Source organism: Neodiprion pinetum, chromosome 5 (assembly GCF_021155775.2).
Source record: "Neodiprion pinetum isolate iyNeoPine1 chromosome 5, iyNeoPine1.2, whole genome shotgun sequence".
Classification (NCBI taxonomy): domain Eukaryota; kingdom Metazoa; phylum Arthropoda; class Insecta; order Hymenoptera; family Diprionidae; genus Neodiprion; species Neodiprion pinetum.
The window spans coordinates 30,093,945-30,116,227 of NC_060236.1; the positions used below are offsets into that span (position 1 = coordinate 30,093,945).

Here is a 22,283-nt window from a genome sequence, read left to right on the forward strand (position 1 = left end):
TGCGTAAAATACATGCGGGTGGAAAATTAATGGAAATACCTGGCTGGATAGAAAAATATTCTTAATTAAAGTAACAACGACGAAAGGTTGATGATAATTTGAAAATACTAACGAGACGTAACTGATATATATATATATATATATATATATACATCATGCAGACTTTTATTTAATTGCTTGCCGCACATTAAAACTGTTCCTTATACACGCGGTAATAAATCTAATCTACGTTCTACACTTATCGTTGCACGATATTCGCATACACACACACACACACACACACACACACACACACACACACATATATATATATATGTCTGTATCAATCTTTTTATTAGCATACAACACATATGTATATAATTATAAAACGGGTTGAAAGGAATGTCTGTCGAAGAAAATGAAAACACTTGGAGCAATCCGAGTTTTTAGAACTTTGTTATTTATAGCTTGAATAATATTTTAGAATCGCGCTACATTTTTTGTGCGACGTGCCGCCATTTTTTTATTAATTTTAACGAAACAAAATTCTAATATACTCGGGAGATTATGTATAACAAAGCCCTAAGAATTGGGATGTTCCGAGTGTGTTCGTTTTCTTTGAAAAAGAAGGAAGAAGTAATAAAAAACCTAAAGACAGGCATAATTTCAATTCGTTCCAAGGCCCCTTTAAATTCGTCCAGTGAAAGAAGAAGAAAAAAAAAAAAAAGAAAAAAAGGAAGAAGAAGAAAAATTTGCGGTGCAAACGTTTTTTCCGTTCTGGTTTTTTTTTTCAGTTTTTTTTCCAAAGATCTTGCGGTTTTTCGTTTGTTTTTCTATTCCTGAATGATCCCTCGACTCGACGTGCCGTCGTGACGCGTCGTTGAGAGAGAGAGAGAGGGAGAGAGAGAAAAAAAAACCCCTCCAAAAAAAAAAAAAAAAAAAAAAAAAAAAAAAGAAACGACAGTACTTTCAATCAATCGGTCATTTCATAAAGGCGGTTATCTCACAATAAATGTATTATCTAAGAATCGCAAGTATTTTTCCGACACTCGCCGGTATCGTTATTCGAGTGACGATAGTCGTAATAACAATAATAACAATAATAACAATAATAACAATAATAATAATAATTGTTATTATTACAACCGCTGAGTTTGGAGCAGGGTTAAATAATTGCAAGAGCAACGGATAACGAGTTTTCTTCTTCTTTGTTGAAAATTTTTATCCGATGTTCTTACATACGAGATGGAAGAAGTTACCAACGGGAAAAAAAAAATCATCAGTATGTGAAAATTTGGGTGAATCGAGTGTCGGTAATAATGTACGACAAAAAGGTCGAGATACTCTGTCTAATGTAGAAAGCCCGGTGTGTTTTAATTATACATTTCAACAATAACCATGCGATTTCAAAATTCATTTACTTTCAATCCGATTTTTTTTTTTTTTTTTTTTTTTATCTCACCCGCTAAATTTCGATGCAAAAAATTCATCCTCTTCCTATGAGCGTGTGTTATATATAAAAAAAAAAAAAAGAAGAGGAAAGAAGAGAAATGAAAAAAATGAACAGTCTCGCCGTATTTGGTAATCGCGTCTCAGATTTAAGTCTTGGAATACATTATGATGCAGATTGGTTGATTCATACTCTACGCACTGTTGCGGTTATACGTTTAATAACGTATAATATTATGACGTCCCGGCGACATGCAAGATAAGATATATAAAGTTGACGGTTGAGTCCCTGCAAACTGATATTCCGGCATCGTTTTTTTTTTTTTTTTTTATTTTTTAATACTTTATCGTTCCTTTTGTTTGACATCATCGTTAGATGCCCGTTGTTTTTATTGCAATTATTATTATTATCTTCAATATTATTTTCTCAATAACGTAAATTAACCAAATAATTTACAACGCGTGTATATTATACGTTGAACATTATACAACGCGATTAGACAGCTGGCATCATGCTTTTATATTGTAAACGTAGACGTTATCAGAAATTATAATACACGTTCGGACGAGAGATTTGAAGATGCGAAGGAAAAAAAATGTTACGTTCGAAGAGTTGAAAATAGAGGTAACTTGTGCTGTGTCTACTCAAACATCCCATGTAAGGAAAATACGTCGCTTGAAATTTTCAAACATTTTACCATTTATTCCGATTTTTGTTTGTACAAATTTTTATATCTCTTTATATTATTCTTGTTTCCCTTATACGTGGCGATGTGTTTTTACTTTTTTTTTAGTCATCATTTTTGTTTTTTACTTCCGTCACCTTGTCGCTACGAAACTCGCAAGTTATTGCTACGCCCGTTTAGAATAAAATTCGTTTAAGCGCCGACACTTTTAATCCCGGTATTTGATCAATTTTCACTTATTAACGACGAAACGATTCGCGCATTATTTATCATCGGCATTACAGTATTTTTACGTACCGTAAGTAAGTGACGCGAGGAAAAGACAATGATTTCCGATTTCGGCTTAAACGATCCGACGCATCGAGGCAATTTAACAATGCCTTGAAAATAATATTTCAACAATTGCGGAGAACATTTTTCTCTTTATCTTTATAATCTCTCTCTCTCTCTCTCTCTCTCGATTTGTCTTTCGGCTTCTTCGACTTTTCGTCCTTGTTCTCCTTTTCTATTTTTTCTTTTTCTGCTTCTTATCTGCTCGACGCGCGCGACTTTATTGTATTATGCTTGGTGTACATATAATGCAGGTATGTATTATACACCTCTGCAGTCGAGAATAGCTTGTTAATTGAAAGCAGAAATATTTATGTATGTAAAAGAAACGCGCGAATTCTCTGCACATTTTTTTATATGTATATGGGTATGTATAATTTATGTACCTACAAGGATTCACCGCGATATTGCGTGTTGCAGGCCGTAATCTATTTTTAGGAGAGAGACAGCTAGAGAGAGAGAGAGAGAGAGAGAGAGAGAGAGAGATTTGTCTTGCTTTTCCGCTGTATTGAAATATTAACGTTTTATTTTAATACTACATATTATCGTTTTTACATATAATCGATAGAAAAAAATGTAATTCCTTTCTCTTCTTATTTGTTTGTTTTTTTTTTTTTTTGATGTTTTTTTTTCAAATTCTTCTACTCCTTTCGATTCCATACTTGAACGTCCATTTTGAATTGAAACCGGCCGATGTTTGTTCGTTTTATTTAAACCTCATCTTCCCCCTTCTCGTTAGCAGTTCAACACTGACCGGTACGGTGTATAGTATAGTAAATTTTTTTTTTCTACTGCTTTTTTTTTTTTTATCATCAAGAATATCTTACTCGTTGCGCGAAATTGCGAAAGCAGTTTCCTCGGCCTCGAGAATCAATGTATAATTGAATATTTCAGGTCGTTGATATATAATGATATATATATGTATATATTGTCAATTGTTAAACGCTAGGAGAAATTTGGATTTTTTTTTCGATTTCACTCTTTTCACGCGGTATTGAAAAATATAAGATCATACTTATTCAGAGGCTGAGTATCGCTGTCACAGATTTATCTCAGACTCATTCACCTGTTATGTGATCTGAAACGTTTCCGTTACTTTTGCCCCGTGACTAGAAATACACTTGAATATACTCGGTCAAATATTACCGTGTGTGTGTGTGTGTGTGTGTGTGTGTATATATATATATATACGATAAATTGTCGTCTTATCTGAAGCTCCGACTCAACACTGGAATTTAACATTTATTATACCCCAAATCGACGGCCAATCTTCACATCTTGGATACAGTTCGCAATATTCCTAATACCGCTAATTGTTTTTACTTAGAGACAGTCGTTGAGTAGGTTTATTAAAAAAAAAAAAAAAAAAAAAATTTAAGTTCGAGTTTGAATTTCCCGCCGAAAAATTTCAACCCTCTACTTAAACGCCATCTTTATTTCTCCCGTATCATTTCAGCCCTCCAACGTTTAAAACTGCCACACCAACTTCTCGGACACAGCTCAGGTTACAGCTGATGAGGGAACAGCTGCAGGAACAAGAGAGACGGGAGGCGGAACATCAGCAAAGATTTTCCAGGCCGGTAGCAGCAGCTCCGAGACCCGTTCCGCCGACCCCGCTTTCAACCATCGGCGTTGACGTGCCTCCGCAAGTATTGCAGGTAAAAAAAGATTATCGACGATTAGAAGGAGAAATTTAAAAATTTTTATTTTACTTTGACGAATTTTTCGCTCGGAAAACATTTTGCGAAGAGAATGTTTTGTTTTTATTAAATTTTACTCTTCAAGTAACCTCGAAAAAATATCGAAGCGATCGAATCTTAAATCCGATTAGTTCCGAGTTGATTGAGGTCAAAGTTATAAAATAAACCGTTGATCCGTTCTCGACATATCGTCATTTGATTGTTGTTGTTGTTTTTTTTTTTTTTAGTTTGTTTTATTTTTAATTTCGTTATTCGAATAACTCAAACCACTGTACTGATGATTGAATTCGAAAAATAATCAGTATCAAGTTGAGAAAAACCGCGTCGATCGAGACAAAAATTTTAAACATCCGTTGATCCGTTCTCCAGATATCATTATTGGAATAATTTTAAAAAAAATTTTATTATTCGGCGATAGAAATCACTAGACTGATCAGATTCAAAATCTAATCAGTCCCAAGTTAAGAAGAGCCGCGTCGATTGAGACAAAAATCATCGATATCCGTACGTTTAGTCCCGAGATATCTTCGACACAAGATCGATCACAGAGGTAAATGTCCATCTCGAAATGCTCGGTTGTGATTTTCTAATCTCTGTACATCGAAACGTTTAGATGTAGTAGTGAAAGTTGAACTATTTTCCTTTTCATTGTTCTAATTCTTGTTCAGAAAGAACAGAAAAGCGGAGATTCGTTTTCAAGTATTTAAATACATCTCGATTTTCCCGCCATTTTCGTAATCCGAATAAATCCGGCCGGGAAATTGAGATGCTGATAAAATCCGACCGTTAATCGTTCGTCTTCTAGTCCAACCAACTTCTCCGACTGGACGTTTTTCCACGGGATCTTTTTTACCATCGCAAAACGATTTCGCAAGTTGCGAAACGCGCAAACGTGTAAAAAAAAAAAAAAAAAAAAAAGAAAGCGAATCACGCGTTTACCGCGCTTTTTGTCCCACCCTTACCGACCGGCCACACCCACGTGTCTTCATCTTATTTCTCCCGGTCGCCCAGAGATGGCGGAAGCATCTGGAACGTCGTTCAACTCGCGTCTCTCCCTCCGTTTCATCTTCTTGCATCGCGGTTATCGGCCGGATTCGTGATAATCCTCACCTGGTAACTCGAGTTTGTAGGCTTGGAACTTTTTCATGGAATACCACCTCTCGCACACCGCGGAATTATTAACGGAACGCAGGTAATATTTGTGCACGGTAACATAAACCATTCGATTCCGTATATACGGGAAATTACATGGGGAACCATTACGAATTTTGTTTCGTTACAAGTTCCTTTCTTTTCTTTTTTTTTTTTATCGCATTGCTTGATTCGATATCATTAAAATAACGCTAAAAATGTTTTTAAAAAAAATTTACAACTTCGTTCCAGCTTCTTCGTGGAATTTTTTTTCCCCGTCGTGAACTAATGTTTGGATCTCGTTCTAGCGAGAGAAAGAAAAAAAAAACATTTTATCGTCCTAACGCGAAACAGTCTAATATACATACCTGTACATACATAAAATTTTCGTCTGGGTATATATATATGTATATATTCATGCGGTGGCCTTGTTTTTGTAATAAATGAAAAAATCGCGGTGAATCAGGCTGCAGTTGGAAATGCCACGGAATATCCGTTGTTTACCGAACAGCTACATAATGCGGGGTCGATTATTATTGGTTTTTTTTTTTTTTTTTTTTTCCGTAATTATGTCATTTCGTTTAAAGAGACAAAAAGAGGCGAAACAAAGAACGCGCCTAGCTTCGGGGGCTATGTTCCATTTTTAGCGCACCGTTCGTTCGGTTCTCGTGAGAAAAAAAATCGTATACATTCAGTGCAATTTTACATTTCGGATGGAACGTGAGATGGATAATATGTTGATGATATTTAATCCGCATCGAGGAACTCTGAATTTTAACTCAAGTAATTCGTTCCGACATTGTTTATTCTCCGGAAAAAAATATACACATCCGTATTTATATCGTTTACGGATTTTAGTCAATTTTTCATAAGATTCCAACTTCTTCACGCGATCGTCCATATTTTTTCCCGCAAGATCAATGTGTTTTTTTTTTTTTTTTTTAAACTCAGTCGAGAGAATATGTTGTACAATTATTCGAACGAAGAAGCGAAAAAAGTGGCGAAGAGAGAAGGAATGAAAAAAAGAAAAAGAAAAAACAACAAAAAAACGAACACGCGCACGCACGCGGTTTGATCCGATTGAAAAACCCTCGAGGCAGTTGATTTTTCCTCTCTGTGCTCGTGAAAATTAAATTTTTGCAACTTTTTTACAGAACGTGTAAAGGTCTGAGGCTTCTTTTTTTTTTTTTTTTATTTTTTTATTTTTTTTTTTTTTCGCAAACCAAACTCTCTGAATATCTACCGATTTCCAATATCGGAACGAATCGTGTAAATAATTTGGCGCGAATTCGGTTCGAACATTGTTTTTTCTCTTTTCTTTCTTTTTTTTTTCTTTTTTTTTTTTTCCTCTTATTTTCTTCGAAAAAATTGACACGCAGTTCGTTTGAAGTTTGACAAGAGCGCGTACGCATAAATATCTACAAAATTTTTTCCGCGACTTTTTTTTTTTTTTTTTTCTCTTTATCTCACGACCGATTCGAGAGTCGATTGATATAATTGTACCGACATTCACAAGTAATCTGCGATGTCGTAGAAGCCTGTATTATACCATAACGGTTAACCGTGGAAAATATCGTGGCATTGTGTCAACCATTTAAATTCAATTTTACACGCATGATCGAATGAAAAATAGGCCGAGATAATTATTTACAGCGCACGAATATTCCTTTCATGTATTATACTTCGGTGTCTGTGTATGTATGCTATTATATTCGATACTCTTGTTCTATCTCGTAAATGTCTTCCCGTATACTCAGTTGTAGTTTTTCCTGTTTTTGTTTCACACAAATTACCTTTAACTCGGGCCTTTGCATATTACGTATTCAAACATTCCACGTACTTTTATACATACTTATATGTTTTATCGATAATTTATTTTATCTTTAGGATATTTTTACTTATTACGTTTTTTTTTATTCCCCTTTTTTGTTTTTATCTCGAAACTTTCGAAATTTCGACGTACGTATAATACGTCCGCACGTAGGTTTTATCATTAATCAGTATTCTTTCCAGTCGTTTTTAATCATTATGTAATATTTTAATCTTATTTGCGTGCGTACCTATGTACGTAAAGATATGCGTTAATTGCACGAGGAAAGAAAAAAAAGAAAAAACTTATCTGAGAAAATGGAAACGAACCTTATATCGGTTTTGATAAACTTTCGTCGGTATCATTGATCGGTGCGTGTTAAAAAGAACACAAAACAAATAACGTTGAGTACTGTACACGATTTTTAATTATCAGATCACTCGCGATTAGTTTATACCTGAATATAATTGTACAGATATACTATTATATGCGTTATCTTGTAAATAGTAATAATTGTCACATTGTCGCCAATCATTATAAATTATACGCATGTAATGGGGGGGGGTTTAAGCTTGGACGGTTGTCATTAAAAAAAAAAAAAAAATATCTAGAATTAAATTAAATCAAGTTTGCTATTAGTCCGTTTTTGATATGTTATTACATTGAATATACGACGATTTGGAAATGTCTTGATTCCTTCAGTTTTACAATATTAGGTGCTATCCTTTACTCTACGCACAAAATGCGTATCATTCATCTTATCAGTTATCAAAATCGAATTTTTTTCTTTTTTTTTTTGACAATAATTTCGATTTTAGATCGCAGATCGAGGTGACAGGGAACTACATTTATAACAATTAAACGTGCTATCGTTAATGATAAAATAATTTCGGTGTTCTTGGATCATACACGCGTATACATGTGTATATACCTATGTACCGATAATGTAACGTTGTAAATGATCGCGTCGACTGCAAAGATAATTACAGCCGCGAGTGGCGTTGCGACGTTATTCATCTACCTGCGTCATCACCGAGGGTTGTGCGTAATTTCCTCGATTTCAATAACGAATGTGTGTAATTTTTACATTACCCTTTTTGTTTACATGCGTAAGCGTCGTCCAATTTCACGTCTTTCCGTTACTTTGTTTTTTTCATACTTCTTCCTTCTTTATTTTTTAAGCTTCTCGTTGATTTTCCAAATTATTCGACTCGAATAGTACGAGTATTTACATGTATGTATGTACGTGCGTGTATTATTCTATACGAATATATGTATGTATGTAACACACTGTCCAAGGCCACGGGTATGAGCAAGCAATCACAGCTGTTGTCAAAACGGTGATAATTAATTAACGATCAATGTCTGTAACTCGCGATCCGCGTTGATCGATCGATTGTAAACGGTGAGAAAGTATTTGCCGATTTTAAAAGTTATAATAAATAATTAATTACATTTATACCCGTGTATCAGGCTCGATATAAAAATAGACGGTGTTAATAACGAATGTATGTTAAGCAAAGAAGAAATTATTCCCAAATGTAGCTGCTTGTCGTTAATTATAATATACATTTTTACTTCCGCGTATCGTTATCGTCGTTATTTCTATGTGACAGCTGTGTTGACACGATCTCACTCTATTCCTCTCCATTTTCAAATACAATCGTAATGAGAAGGAGAAAATTGAAAAAAGAAAAAAATCATAAAACAAGTTGAATTTAATGAAATAAAATATATCTGCTTGACGTGGGTGTAGAGAACGATTTGTGTATTAATGTTTCTGTAGTTTCAAAAAATTGTCATTATTATAAATAATTTTAAAACATTGATGCATCCATTCGTTTATGTCAAAATAACGTGCCTTTTGGATGTAGGGAATTACCTCCGATTATGCGTGTAATCAATTTTTTATCCGACGATATTTCGATAACAAATGAACAGATTTTCGTCATCTTCTGGGTCTGAATTAACGCGATTCTTTATATTTGATAACTGATTATATTTTATCACAAAATCGGTCTGATTATTTCTTAGTTATATGCCTATCGAAGAAGCTTTTTTCACGCCAACGCGCAGCGGGCACTCAAATTCGAAACTTTTTTTTTAACTACAGAGACATTTGAATCAGCTTTCACGTACGCGTATATCTTGCGAAAATAAATGCTATAACCAAATTTCAACTCATTCGGACCATTATTCACCGAGATCTTGCTAATTATAACTCTAAATATGGAAAAATCATCACAACGACACAGTTGACTAATTCATACACCTTAGAATCAATTTTTTTTGTACTGTGTCTGTACTATACGAAGTACTACAAATTCTGTGCGCTTAATTCGGCACTACATTTCACCCTCTCCAGGTACGGACTCAAATTCGAAACTTTTCTACCTACAGAGATATTCGAACTGGCTTTCACTTACGCGTATATTTTACGAAAATGAATGCTATATCCAAATTTCAACTCATTCGGATCATTATTCAACGAGATCTTGCTAATTATACCTCTAAATATGGAAAAATCGTCATCGCGACACAATTGTCTAATTCTCACATCTTAGAATATAATTTTATTAGTCTGTTTCTATATTATACAAAGCACGACAAATTCTGTACGCTTATTTCGATTCTATATTTCTCGCTCTTCAGGTACGGACGTTGCTTGAGAACCCGACACGCTACCACGTCGTCCAGAAGCAGAAGAACCAAGTCCGGCAGTTCCTCCACGAGTCTTTCAGGGGCGGCGATTCCAACGCATCCGAAATACCGACGAGCCAGGGCAGCGAGGGCGGTGGGTGCGTCACACCCCTCGACACGGGGCCCCCTCCTCAGCATGCCGTCGCCCCCATAGCCGCCCCCATGGTGCACAGCGCGCCCCCTCACAACCCGCCGAAGCCACAGCATCCCCATATCGCCTCCTACCCCAGAGGACCCGCTCTCCTCCCTCAGGGGCACGCCGATGCCGTTAGTCCCGATATCGGCACTGGCGCCATGTCACCCGGACTTTCGAGCGTCGCTACGAGCAACTCGGAGGTGAGTCAATTTCTCTTGTTGCACATTTTTTTGAGAATTATTGCTGGGCTCCCGTTCGAACTTTCAACCAGGAAAGTCTGGAACAGTCGGGGATTTTCTTTTTTTATTAACCTTGATGAATTATGGTGCGTTAGGGAATTTTTTTTCTCAATTTTGAGAAAACTTGAACATCGACGTTTGGAACCAGAAACTTTTTTTTTTTTTTAAATCGTTACAAATATTCTTACCGTAGTTTAGCGAGATTATACCCCACAGTGTAATTTTTATTACGCGTACATTCAGTTTCGATTAAGAACGTTGTTTTTTTCAGAGACATCAGTGAGGTAAAAAATGCTTGAAAACAAATGGAATATAATTTTTCGTGATAGGTTACACTTTTTCTTAATTATTTTTTTTCTCATTCAGCTATTTTAATTTTTCATAAACACGAAAGCGATTAGGAATATGACTATTTTGGGGTGGGGGTTAAAAATTGGGAATGATGGAAATATTTGATTGGTATAGAATTTATGGTATTTAAATCAAAGGCGAGAAAATATGTATCATATAGAAATTTGAAATACAGGAAGATGAAGTCTATAGAAAAGTCAAAATATTATAGAAAGTTGGAAATATTTTTGAAATCGCGAGAAATCTGGCGGTTCTATGTTTCGGTTTCTCGCGTTGCTCGTATCTAAACGGTTCGTCCTACGATTCCGGACTGAAAAAAAAAAACTCGATTTTCGGAAAAGAAAAAAAATTGGCACTTGCGAATCACATTGCCTTTATATTGTTTCCACGCACGTTTATCCGTTGCATGGATTCGATTTCCTTCAGTCCTGAGTGGCTGGGATTGACAATTGTGAAATTACAACCGAAAAACGTAGCCGCAGCAGGAACAAAATGGACGAAGGAAATAAATTGAAAATATATATATATATATTATAGGTATGTCACGACGACGGCCTTCGACGCCCGGGTTACGACGTGTGTATAGAATACGTGAGAATTGGTACGGTTTCCAGGCAACCTGATTCGTCTTCGGACACACACGTATTTCTTGTACGGTACACGAAGCTCTTCAGATGAGGAACACGAAATTACACACACGCACGCACGCATGTATATATATATATATATATATATATATATATATATATATATATATGCACGTGCAAGAAAGAAGCGTTACCGAAACGAGATCTTTTTTAACAACGAGACGTTAATCATTCCTTGGGTGAAGAGGAAATTCTAATTACATTCTCAAACCGAGATATATATATACATATATATATATATATATATATATATGCATATACATGTATGTACAAATGTATGCGAAACTCTTCTCATACCGATAGTTGTTAATTTTTGGTAAATAGTGTAACGAAAATTCGTCGCCACTTGACGCGTGGACAGAAATTCAAGTCAAACACACAATGATGATGATGATGGCAATGATGATCGTGTAGCCACGATTCGCGTGTCCGTGAAGGTTTGAACAGTCATGCAGAGCAATTTGTTTCTTCGATGTCGATTTCAAACTTGCTATAATACACTAATTAACTCTCCGCATTAACGTACAATTAGAATCCACGAGGTAGTGGAAAAATTACAATTAGGTTGAAGTACAATTAGCGTTCCTTTTTCTTTTCTTTTTTTTTTTGTTGCTGTTTCGCGAATGAATGTTCATAAAACGAAACGACGTAATTGGGGTCGCTCTCAAATCCTTGACCAATATTGTTAATAATCATCCAACGGAGCGTATCATGTATTTTCGGAGTGAGATATATTTGCGGTAAAATCGCACCCTTGTGCACACACGTTAAGTGTCGATATTAATATTGAGCCAATAACCGTTCAGCACCTTCGATAATTGAGACGGTATAGCGAAACACCAGTTTCCGTTCTCGGCTGTTGAACGCGAAATGAGACTAGGGGGCGTATCGTATACGTCAGGCATTAATCAGCAGTTTCGTATAATTTTCGGTAATTGATAATTGAAAGTCGACCATGATTATGGTCATAAAACGAACGAATGCATTTACCGACGATACGATACTTTTTCCCGTTAGATTTCATGTCAGGAAATTCCTCGTTCGATTTTAATCATCAATGTTCCCAAACTTGGATAGTCTCATAAACAGAGAGTAAATTTTCGATAAAGAATATCTACGCCACGCGGGTCAAAAATCCATTCATCGATATATCATGACTGTAACAACATCGAGATATTGTATCCTCTGCACACAACGTTCACGTACACCTCATATATGTCGATGCGTATTTACTGGATGTTTTAGATGTTTATCGAATGGTATAAGCTCGGCGATTTGATATCTAAATAAACCATGCTCGAGTCTCGAGTAGTATGTAGGCATAAGGGTATGCAAGCAACGGGCCAATCTGTACCTACTCGAAGTTCGCAGTTACATCAAGCTCTGTACACACACACACACTGGTAGCGGGCACTGCTCTCTCTCTCTCTCTGTTTCTGCAGATAGATCGTCTGGCTACAAGAAACTCCTCTTACCACTAAATGCTCAGAGTTTCGAGTATTCGGCTTGATTTATCTTGCCGACTAACCAAACACCCTCGTTAGGGTTAGGTCATGTCAGAATAGTCAAAAAAACTTGCCGAGTATCGACGACGTAATCCCTGTCCTCACCTCAACGCGCATTCAAATTCGAAACTTTTTTACCCATTGAGATATTCGAACCAGCTTTCGCGTGCACTTACACCTTGTGAAAACAAATGTTATATCCAAATTTCAACTCATTCGGACCATTATTCGCTCAGATTTTGCCATTTATGCTTCTAAATATGGAAAAATCGTCATTGCGACACAATTGCTTAATTCACACATCTTCGAATCAAAGTTAACCGTGTTGCTTCTATTACACGAAGTACAACTACATGTATTTCATTCGCTCGTACCGTGCACTGTGTTTCGGCTTCTTTAGGTGCGATTTTGTTAATTTTTTCTTTTTCACGAAGGTTAGGTTAGGTCGCGTGATCGGGAAATGCCGAAAAAGAGTTTTAAATGCCCTTCGGTTTAATGGAATCGTTTGATCGTACTTGTATAACGTTAATCAGCGAGTGGAGGAGGATTGCACGATTAGCGCGTTACGTTAATTGAACAGTGCGTGATGCAGCTGCACACGGATGTGTTTATCGCCACGGCAGCGAGACCGGCACGGGTTGTAATAAACTTTTGAACCTTTCACACGACCCTAATGATCATCTTGGAACGGGAGGATCCTGAGCCGGTAGTTAGGCCAGGACCGAGGCTCGTTTTATGCCTAGTCGGAATTGGGAGTCAATTAGTTTATTGTAGCTCGTTACGTCGTTCTTCTTATTCGTGTTCTTATACGTCTTCTACTTTTTCTTCTTCTTCTTCTTCTTCTTCATGACTTACGTGAGTCGTCTCGGTCCACTTCAGCCCCCTTCCAATCTCTGCAGCTTTATACGTATGGGGCATTCCATGAAATCTCGATCAAGATTCTACGTCAATGTCTTTTCAAGTTATGAAATCTCCATCTTCCAATAGGTGTCAAAAAATTTTGTTATATTTCATACGATTTTTCTCAATTTTTTTGAAACTTTTCATATCGAGGGTTTTTGTTTAGAGCTTTTAAATCATACTTCGGATACGCTGGGTCGAAAAATTTTGTTACATATTAGGATTGAGTTTTTCGTCATGTACTTTAATCGTGATATATATATCGTTTAAATTCAGATGAAAATAGTCGTAAGCCGTTATCGTTTGAATTGAACAACGTTCGAATGATTAAAAATTAGCCTGTGAGAATTAGAGACCGTAGACTAAATTTGTTAATTTAACACATCGAGGGCAAGGAGGAAAGTGAAGCGTATTATATCATTCAACCATCACGTGGAATTATAGGTATATGTACCTGTAGGTATAATATATATGCGGGGAATCCAGCGCGTAATATTTCAATCGAAAACTTCACGCCACTCTTTTCAGAATGGAACATTTACAACGGGATTTTGTTATTTATCTCATACTATAACCTTAAATTTATCTACCTCGCAGGTATTTATGGCCAATTATTAGATTTCGTCGTTTAATAGCTTGAACGTGAAGGTGGACTCGTTTTATAGATTGCTACTATAGGAATATTGTTGGTAATGTGATTTGAAGAATTTATTATAAAATTCTCTTCGTCAGAAATTCTTTATCTACGTTTATTGTTATTATTATGTTATTATTGTGCTAGGAAATACGTTTTTTTCCTCTCTTCAATAAATCGTCACGACTATGATGACGTCCTCTTGATCCTCGACGTCCAGGAATATCAGACCAGAATTGAATAACCGGGTATTCCCCGCATCTATATATTGACCCGCTGAGTCGTTAGACCTCCCCCCCCCCCCCCCTCTCTTTAAAAGATGCGGGTCTGTTCTTCTCAATCACTTCGTATAGTTTAAACTTTTTCAATTTACTCGCGAGAAAAAAAAAAAAGACAGAATTCTACATCTTTGCTGCAAAAAGTACGGCAAACATCTTTCATTTTCTCCAGTAATATTGAATCTGTGTCTCTAAAAAAAAATGTCTCCAAATCGTCCCGCTGCACAGACATGGAATATAGAATATCGATTTACGGATTTGAAATTCGAACGATTCGAAAACCGACCAAATGACCGTTCGATTTTTGGGACGTTTTCTAACGGTCGCTCGAACCGACAGTCTTATTCGCCAATTTGTCGACAGTTTCTAACCTCTCAAACATGAAAATTGTAACATAACCGGCGATTTTAAAAAAATTTTTTTTTCCTTATTTTTAGAACGTGTTCTTTTCTCACCCTCGAACATACCAGAAACTCCTTGACGGGGAAATGAAATTATTTCATCATTCGTTGACAATTTTTATACAGGCATACTCTTGCGGAGTACGAGTTACAAAAATTGATTTGTAATTTTATTACAACGTGGGCGATATAATTTATTCGTCGTACGGCGCACGACGAAGTGTGGATTTTAAAGGTTTGCAATGCAAACTAGCGTTCCGTAAAGTCTAATAATGAATAATTAATATCGCGGTCAAAACTATAGTGACAATAAAAATAACAATAATAATAGTAATAATAATAATTTGTTTCGGGCCACGCACGAACCGCGTACATCTTTAATAATGATATAATTTCTCTTTTTATTTTTCACATATCACCGATGTTAATTAGAGAAATTTTCATTGTCACCGAATTGGCAACGGCTCAAGTCATTCGACAAACGTAACGTCGCGGTTGATTGTGGGTCGCTGTATATATAAGCGTCTGGAGAGCGTTCGCTAGAGTTTTTACATACGCACCATACGTACATATATGTACAATGTAGTACAGCGTAATCTGCGTGTTTCATTGTATGCAATATGACATTATGTATGTATGTTTGTATATGTAACGTATATTATGTACAATCGTCATACATCAATCTGATTTAGTACAGCGGGAGATTAACGCGTCTTTGATACGTAAAATAAATTGTTTTATCAGTGTTTCGATGCTTTCATAAACTCGGGATTTATTGCCTTATTTTATACCGTACATCTATTATTATTATTTTTTTTTTTTTTTTAATAAATATTACATTTTTTATACGTATATTAAGACCTTTAATTATTATCCACACTTCTTAGCGTCCGTCGTATGTCGTCGGATATTAGAAAAATTTTTTTCGATCCTTTGGGTTTTTTTTTTCTTTCTTACTCTCTCTTACTTCAATTAAATTCGTTTCGCCATGATATTATCGCTATTATAATTTGCGAAAGTATTTTCATTGAACGGTTGTAAATTATATCATTGACCGTGTCTCACTCACGAATTATCCAGAGTATAGAAAGTATAGCGTGAATAGTATATAATCAACAAAAGACAATGTTTCTATGTATGTTTGAATGTTTTTTTTTTCTATTTTTTCATTTTCGTTTCATTCAAATGAAAAATTGCAAAGATACTCGCGTATCAAAAATCACATCGTGAATAAAAGTGAGATGGCTTTTTTCAAGCTTTTCTTTTTTCAACTTTATTCAGAAGGCATGTATGTGTATAGAAATATAAGCAGTGAAGCGTAGCATAGAAGGACAATATATCGAGTCGGATATAAATCAAAATTCTTATAATTGTGAAGGAGAAAATAATATGTCTCGAAATATCAAATATATTTCATCCCTAACTGATAGTCGAGTATTTTTACACCACGACTAGATTTTTATAACAAGGTTATTATTGAATTATCAATGAACTGTACAAACTGTATAAACAGTAATTTATACAATTGCGTGGTGAAAGAATATTTGACTGAATACTCGGGAATGAAATACAATATAATATATAAACACGCAAAAAAAAAAAAAAATTCCTTCATTTTTGAGGCAGTCTAATATATACACATAAATTTTATGGCAATTTTTTTTTTTACCAACGATGAGAAATACCTGTTTATTTATTACTTCTTTTTTATCTGTACTAAATTTTTTTTTACCTAATACCAGGCAAATCATTAGGAAGGGGGGGGGGGGAGGTTCCAGCAAGAACTGAAGGATTAACCCATAGGACGATGAATAAGTTATTTCCATTAAACTTAACGGATGTATATACGTATATTGTATACATATATATGATACGATGCTGTGTACTGAAAATTTTCTGTGAAACTAGCTGCTCAACGCCCAAAGAATAGGCAGCAAAGACTACATTTTGTGTATTGCTATGTGTAGTAGAGACGTATTTTTGGTTGCCTGTCAACGGGCGTTGAGCGATTACAAGTTTCACAGAAATCTTGTATATTAATATCATTCTGCATTTACAAGAAAAAAAAAAAAAAAAAACATACAAAAAAACCATTCCAGACTAATCGTAAGCTCATATAGGTATAATAATTACACTTAATGGAATCCCGTGGATATATGCATGTATATAACGTATAACAACAACAAAAACAACAACAACGAAGAGAGTAAAATAGAGCGAAATGAGAGTGAGAGGAAATGATAGGTTATACTCTCGTATCCAGCGACGTATAGTTGGGAGCGTAACAAGCAATTGTTAAACTCTGACTATGCAGCAGCAAAGTGTGTTGCATGGAAGTAGGTATTATACGTAGGCTTCTACACGTAGTTTCGAGTCTTTCGAAGTGTGTGGGGGTGGCCGGTGCGTTATGTAAGAGGCCTTCCCCCTCCTCATCCTGCTCTCTTCAAACCTTGAGTCCCCGGCGTGACGGGAGTCAACGTTGTCGCCGATGCTAGATAGTACGAGCATGCGACTAGCACCGTTTGCCTCGGTAGCTCGCCTGCAGATCGCGGTTTTTCACTGGACTCTCTTCTCTATCCTTATCTCTATCCCCGTCCCACCGTGTCCTCCGTCTAACTCTATCCCCAGCCTCTGTGCGCACAACCACCACCGCAACTCGACGCCCGTGGAGTTACGCCCCCCGTTATTCCTCGTTTTCAAACTCAAATTCCCGCCGCCGTCGCTGCCGCTGACGCGAAGTATCCGTCGGTTTTCGTTTGTTTCAAGCGACTCGTGAATAGTTTGATCTTAGCTGTGAACCTTCTTGTTGTTGTTGTTGTTGTTTTTGTTGTTACTTCGTCGTGACAAGAGACAATTTGATTATTTATTTTTTTTCTTGTGGAACGTAAGTTTTTGTTTCATCGAATCAGCATCGACGGTGAAGTGTGTATGTTTGATTTTGAAAATTATAAGATTCACAGTACCCTTTATCGGTTTTTACCAGTTTTTTTTTTTTTTTTTGTCCTTTTTGTTTGCTTGCTTTCCTTATCTTGGTGATTCTTAAACCGAACTAAAACTGTTTCGATAGTCGGTCGAACCTCCGATAATTCGGGGTTCTCGATTTGGAGACTCAGAAGTTGACATAAAGTGATAACGAGAAAGTTTGCCTCGGATTGTTTCATGTTCGTGGAATATCCGGTTTTGTGAGCATACAAGTACATGTGTAATTAATACGTAACCAGGAAGTGTTTTTATCGGAAAAGTTTGGTAACACGTGTTGCGTCTTTTAAAAATTACCAGTCATCGTCGTTCGTCAGTGTTTTTACCGTCTGTCGTTTTTCCTCTTCGTCAATTAATCGTGATGAAACATTTCAACGATTGTTCCGCGCCACGTTTATCGAACGATATTTGAACCGTTTAAAAACTACTTTCTACTACTTTAGCAACGTGCTGAGAAAACGATAACATAAAAGGAAACTTTGTATGCGAAATCGAAGTGTCGGATATTTGATATTTCCGTTTATACGCTGTTGAATCATCCGACTGGTTGGTGGAAAGAAGAAAATCTCACCTAATTGTGTTTTCACGATTTTTAACGCACAGCAGAACACGACTCGAATCAACGATAAGAGTTGTTCAGCCGCGATGACATGATGCAAGGAATAACAGCGCGCCGCTCGGTATTACCAATAAGAAAATATGACGGGTGAGCTGTGTTTGCGTGCATTGTGCGAGTAGAGAGGACAAAATAGCTGAAGCTGAAAAGTAAGAGCCCGCGATACTTGGACGGAATTTATTTAAACGAATAAAAAGTGTGTGTGATTTCGGCTGTTGGTTGGGTTCAAGCTTTTGTTTTTCTATCAGTCTTGCCAACCTGGTACTTGGTGAAAACAAGGAACGACATTATCGTTCGCTCTAGAAATGAGCGCAAGAGCAACACGTGAAGTTTAACGTAACGTGCTATTATATCGTGGAATGGGTTTTCGTGATTCGTCATAAATTCTCGGTGTTTATCCTCGTCCTGGAAGTTTTATAGGGCAGAGGATAGCAGAAATGCCGGTCTTCAATATTATCGCTCGGCGTTGCAAGGTGAGTTTCTTCAATGTCATTCATCCCAATTCCATTCTTCGTTACCTGTTGTTGGTTTTTTTTTTTTTTTTCTTTTTTTTTTTTCTTCCTCCCACTTCTCCCGTGCCGCACATTTATGCTATACGTATATATACAGACGCGATTTTACCAGTTGAGCCAACAGACTTCCCAGAAACAACGATGCCCACTTTTGCTAGACAAGGTGCGCGATTATGTCTGTAACCACACTGTTTGCCGAGGAGGCAATAATGATATATTTTTCACAATTTAATTTCCGGGAAATCATGCAGCGTCATTTGTATAATAACCCGATGTCTGAGAGACGGGAGTGGAGGATATGAACGAAAAAGTAGAGGATGAAAGTGAGGGAGGAGAAGAAGAATAAGAAGAAAACGCATCATAACCAAGTTTGTCCTCGTAGAGATTCTCCCCGTATAAACGAAAGTAAAACAACTTTCAAAGTATTATAACACGTCACAAAGTTCTTGATGAATTGGCGCCGTTTAATGCCTCGGTATCTCGTGTAGTAAAAACGCGCGCGGTGTGTCGTAACAACGTCAATTGTCTCGGTGATTGATAAGACAAACTAGGATGGAAGGGGAGGGTTTGGCTTATGGCTCTTCTCTATTAGTATAGCACCTATTATAAAGTTGTCCCTGAATTTTATACGATATCATACCTTTTACATCGACAAACTTCACTTCCGTGCCTCTGAGTGTCACGATTTTCACCAATGAAATGGATGCACTTGACTCTCGTTTATGACCCAATCATTATGCCGCAAGGATGATTGCCAATCGCGGCAATGGTCATCCGTGGAAATTGATGCTCATTGTCAGTAAGGTTACGCCGTCATGGAATTACCGCTAAAACTCACTAGGGAATTACCTTTGCATACTCGTATAGGGAAATCGGCTATTTTTATCATGCGGAAATCATTTATTCACAGCTGCGTATTATCGAGATTTGCCGCAGACATTTAAGTGAAGGAAATCGTGATAGGTTCGTGAAAATTACACAAATTTTTCGTCTCACTTCGATTTCACACACCTGTGTAATATTTGAGAACGATTCTCTGAATCATGTCCCGTGTTACTTTACTTTTCATTTTTTTGTGATTTTTATATTGAGCCTGACAGTTTTACCGTAAGGATCAATGTAAAATTACAGAATGAAAGTAGAATAACATTGGTATGGTTCAGACGCAGTCGGTTCGAGATTTTACACTGGTGTTTAAAATAAAAGTGTGAAGAAAATTTTTTATAATTTTGATAGCTCTAACACGCCTGTACATCTTTAAGACGATGCTGTGATCCATCTTTACCGATCGAGTCAAGTATCACTTATTTTGACTACTACCTTCGCTTACGCATCACTGATGCAAAAAAGCTAACGATAGCGCCGTTCTAATACATACAATGCCTAATGCGAATATCTGAAAAAAGATTTGTCTTAAGGAAATGTATTCCTGTAGTTCATTATCACTTATCGCAGGTATAAATTTCCTGGCGTTATTCTCCCATGAAGTAAAAAACAAATTTGGATGTTCCTGTTCGGATGAATGAGCCCTAGAGTCTGAATCCGAAGTTGGAAGTAGCGAGGACATTGTTTAAAAATTGTACGGTAATGTAGTTATTTGCCTCAATGACGGTGAACATTAATGAATCGATATTCTTACTGTGCGATAGAAGTAAATCCGAGTATATTAGATTAATCTAAGGTATAAACACTTTTAGAAAAGGTTTTGTAATTAAAACTTTTGAAGTGATTAGATCCTGGTGTTTTAATCCGATTCCAACGTATTTGGGTTTATTCCATTTACCGTGTAGATCTCAACAAATGGTTTGAAAATTTTTAAAAACTAGCCAATAGTTGTATGTGGATGGAATGAAAATAGCTTTGCGTAATTGCGGTGCAAAAGATGTTCGTCAATGATCGCATCAGCACGTTACAGTACTTATAATTGTGCCGTGATTTCAGATTTCTTCAATATTTTTCAGACAATTTGTAGAGATCCGGTCAGCCGGCGAAATGATCCTAGAAACGGTAGAATCTGATCAAAAATACCAGAGCTTGTTCGCTTTGAGCATTATAATGACAAAACCTTTTCCCAAGTCGTTGATATCTCGTCTTATGTTGTTCGAATTTGATCAGACACGTTTCTGTTACATTGCATAGGAATGTTGATTCATTCGTGTTTGTTGGTAACGGTGACGGTAACCTCGTTGAAGATTTTTTAAACGGTTTTTTTTTCTATTTTAGCTAACTTTTAATTCAAACAAGGTCCGGCCGATTCCTAAATCCATCCATTCATTCGTTTATTCTTTCAAAGTCGCAACACACGCTGGACTTTCCGTCGACGCGATCTAATCGGACAGACAGTTCAGCGGATTTGATTTCGATCAATTTTCGATACTCAGGCGACGTTGAAACACGAAAGAGTTTTTTTTTCTCACAATTGGTTGCATTGGAAATTGACCCTAGAAACGGCTTCCATGTTGCATTGGCTAAGTGCGCGGTAACCGGGAGGCAGGTCAGCCAACTTGATTCAAACAGTATGTAATATCGATTTCCGGGACTTGGAGAGCATTAGAACCTTGAAATCCTCCGGTACAAAGCGGATCGAATCTCTGTTCAATGCAATTATCATCGTACAGTTTGCCCACAATAGGTGCTTTTAAATCTCCGGTATTAGAACCGATCGTTTGTTACTTATTTTTACTTTACGTAGGTTACCGGATCTCCTGTAATTCTTCGACATTTTTTCTCGCCGAGCAATTCTTAGTTGTCCAGAATTTCGACCCGTGAAAACTTCGATTTCGTATCGTGAATTGCATTTCCATTCCGTCTGCCGAAGGAAATATTCGCTGTAAAATTTTTCGCCACACATTTACTACGACAAAAATCATCGGTGTATTGTACATAATGCGCATGCGCCACAATCCGAGAGCAACTGTTTGCCAGGGCTGCCAACCGTTGTAAATTTAGACGACATTTCGCCGCGATGCACGTGACTTAAAAATTTTTCTACAGTTTTCCTCAATTCACAATTCACAGAAATTAATCCGTCTATATTCGAATAAGACGAGCTAAGGTATAAACAATACTAGAAAAGGTTTGGTGATTAGAACGTTCGTTGTGCTCAATTCACAACCGTAGAAATTTTTTAGGTTAGAGACAGTTGGTAACCCTGGCAAACAGTTGCTCTCGGATTGTGGCGCGCGCGTTATAAATTTTAACGTACGTTAGGAATTGCGTGTTCAGTAATTGGGTTAGAAAAAGACGAAAGAGAAAAGAAGAGGAAGAGAAAAAACCATTTTGAGTGAATTTTTTTTTCTC

General features: G+C 36.6%; 1 protein-coding gene across 5 annotated transcripts in view; it reads left to right on the forward strand.

The window, feature by feature from the left end:
• Window positions 1-22,283, forward strand: part of Mitf (transcription factor Mitf) — a 54,574-nt gene that overhangs the window by 16,427 nt on the left and 15,864 nt on the right. For all 5 annotated transcript variants that reach the window (XM_069136156.1, XM_069136157.1, XM_046626106.2 and 2 more), the window contains 2 exons: window positions 3,901-4,102; window positions 9,738-10,121. In XM_069136156.1, coding sequence (XP_068992257.1) covers window positions 3,901-4,102; window positions 9,738-10,121 — 586 coding nt within the window. The remainder of the gene's footprint in view (window positions 1-3,900; window positions 4,103-9,737; window positions 10,122-22,283) is intronic.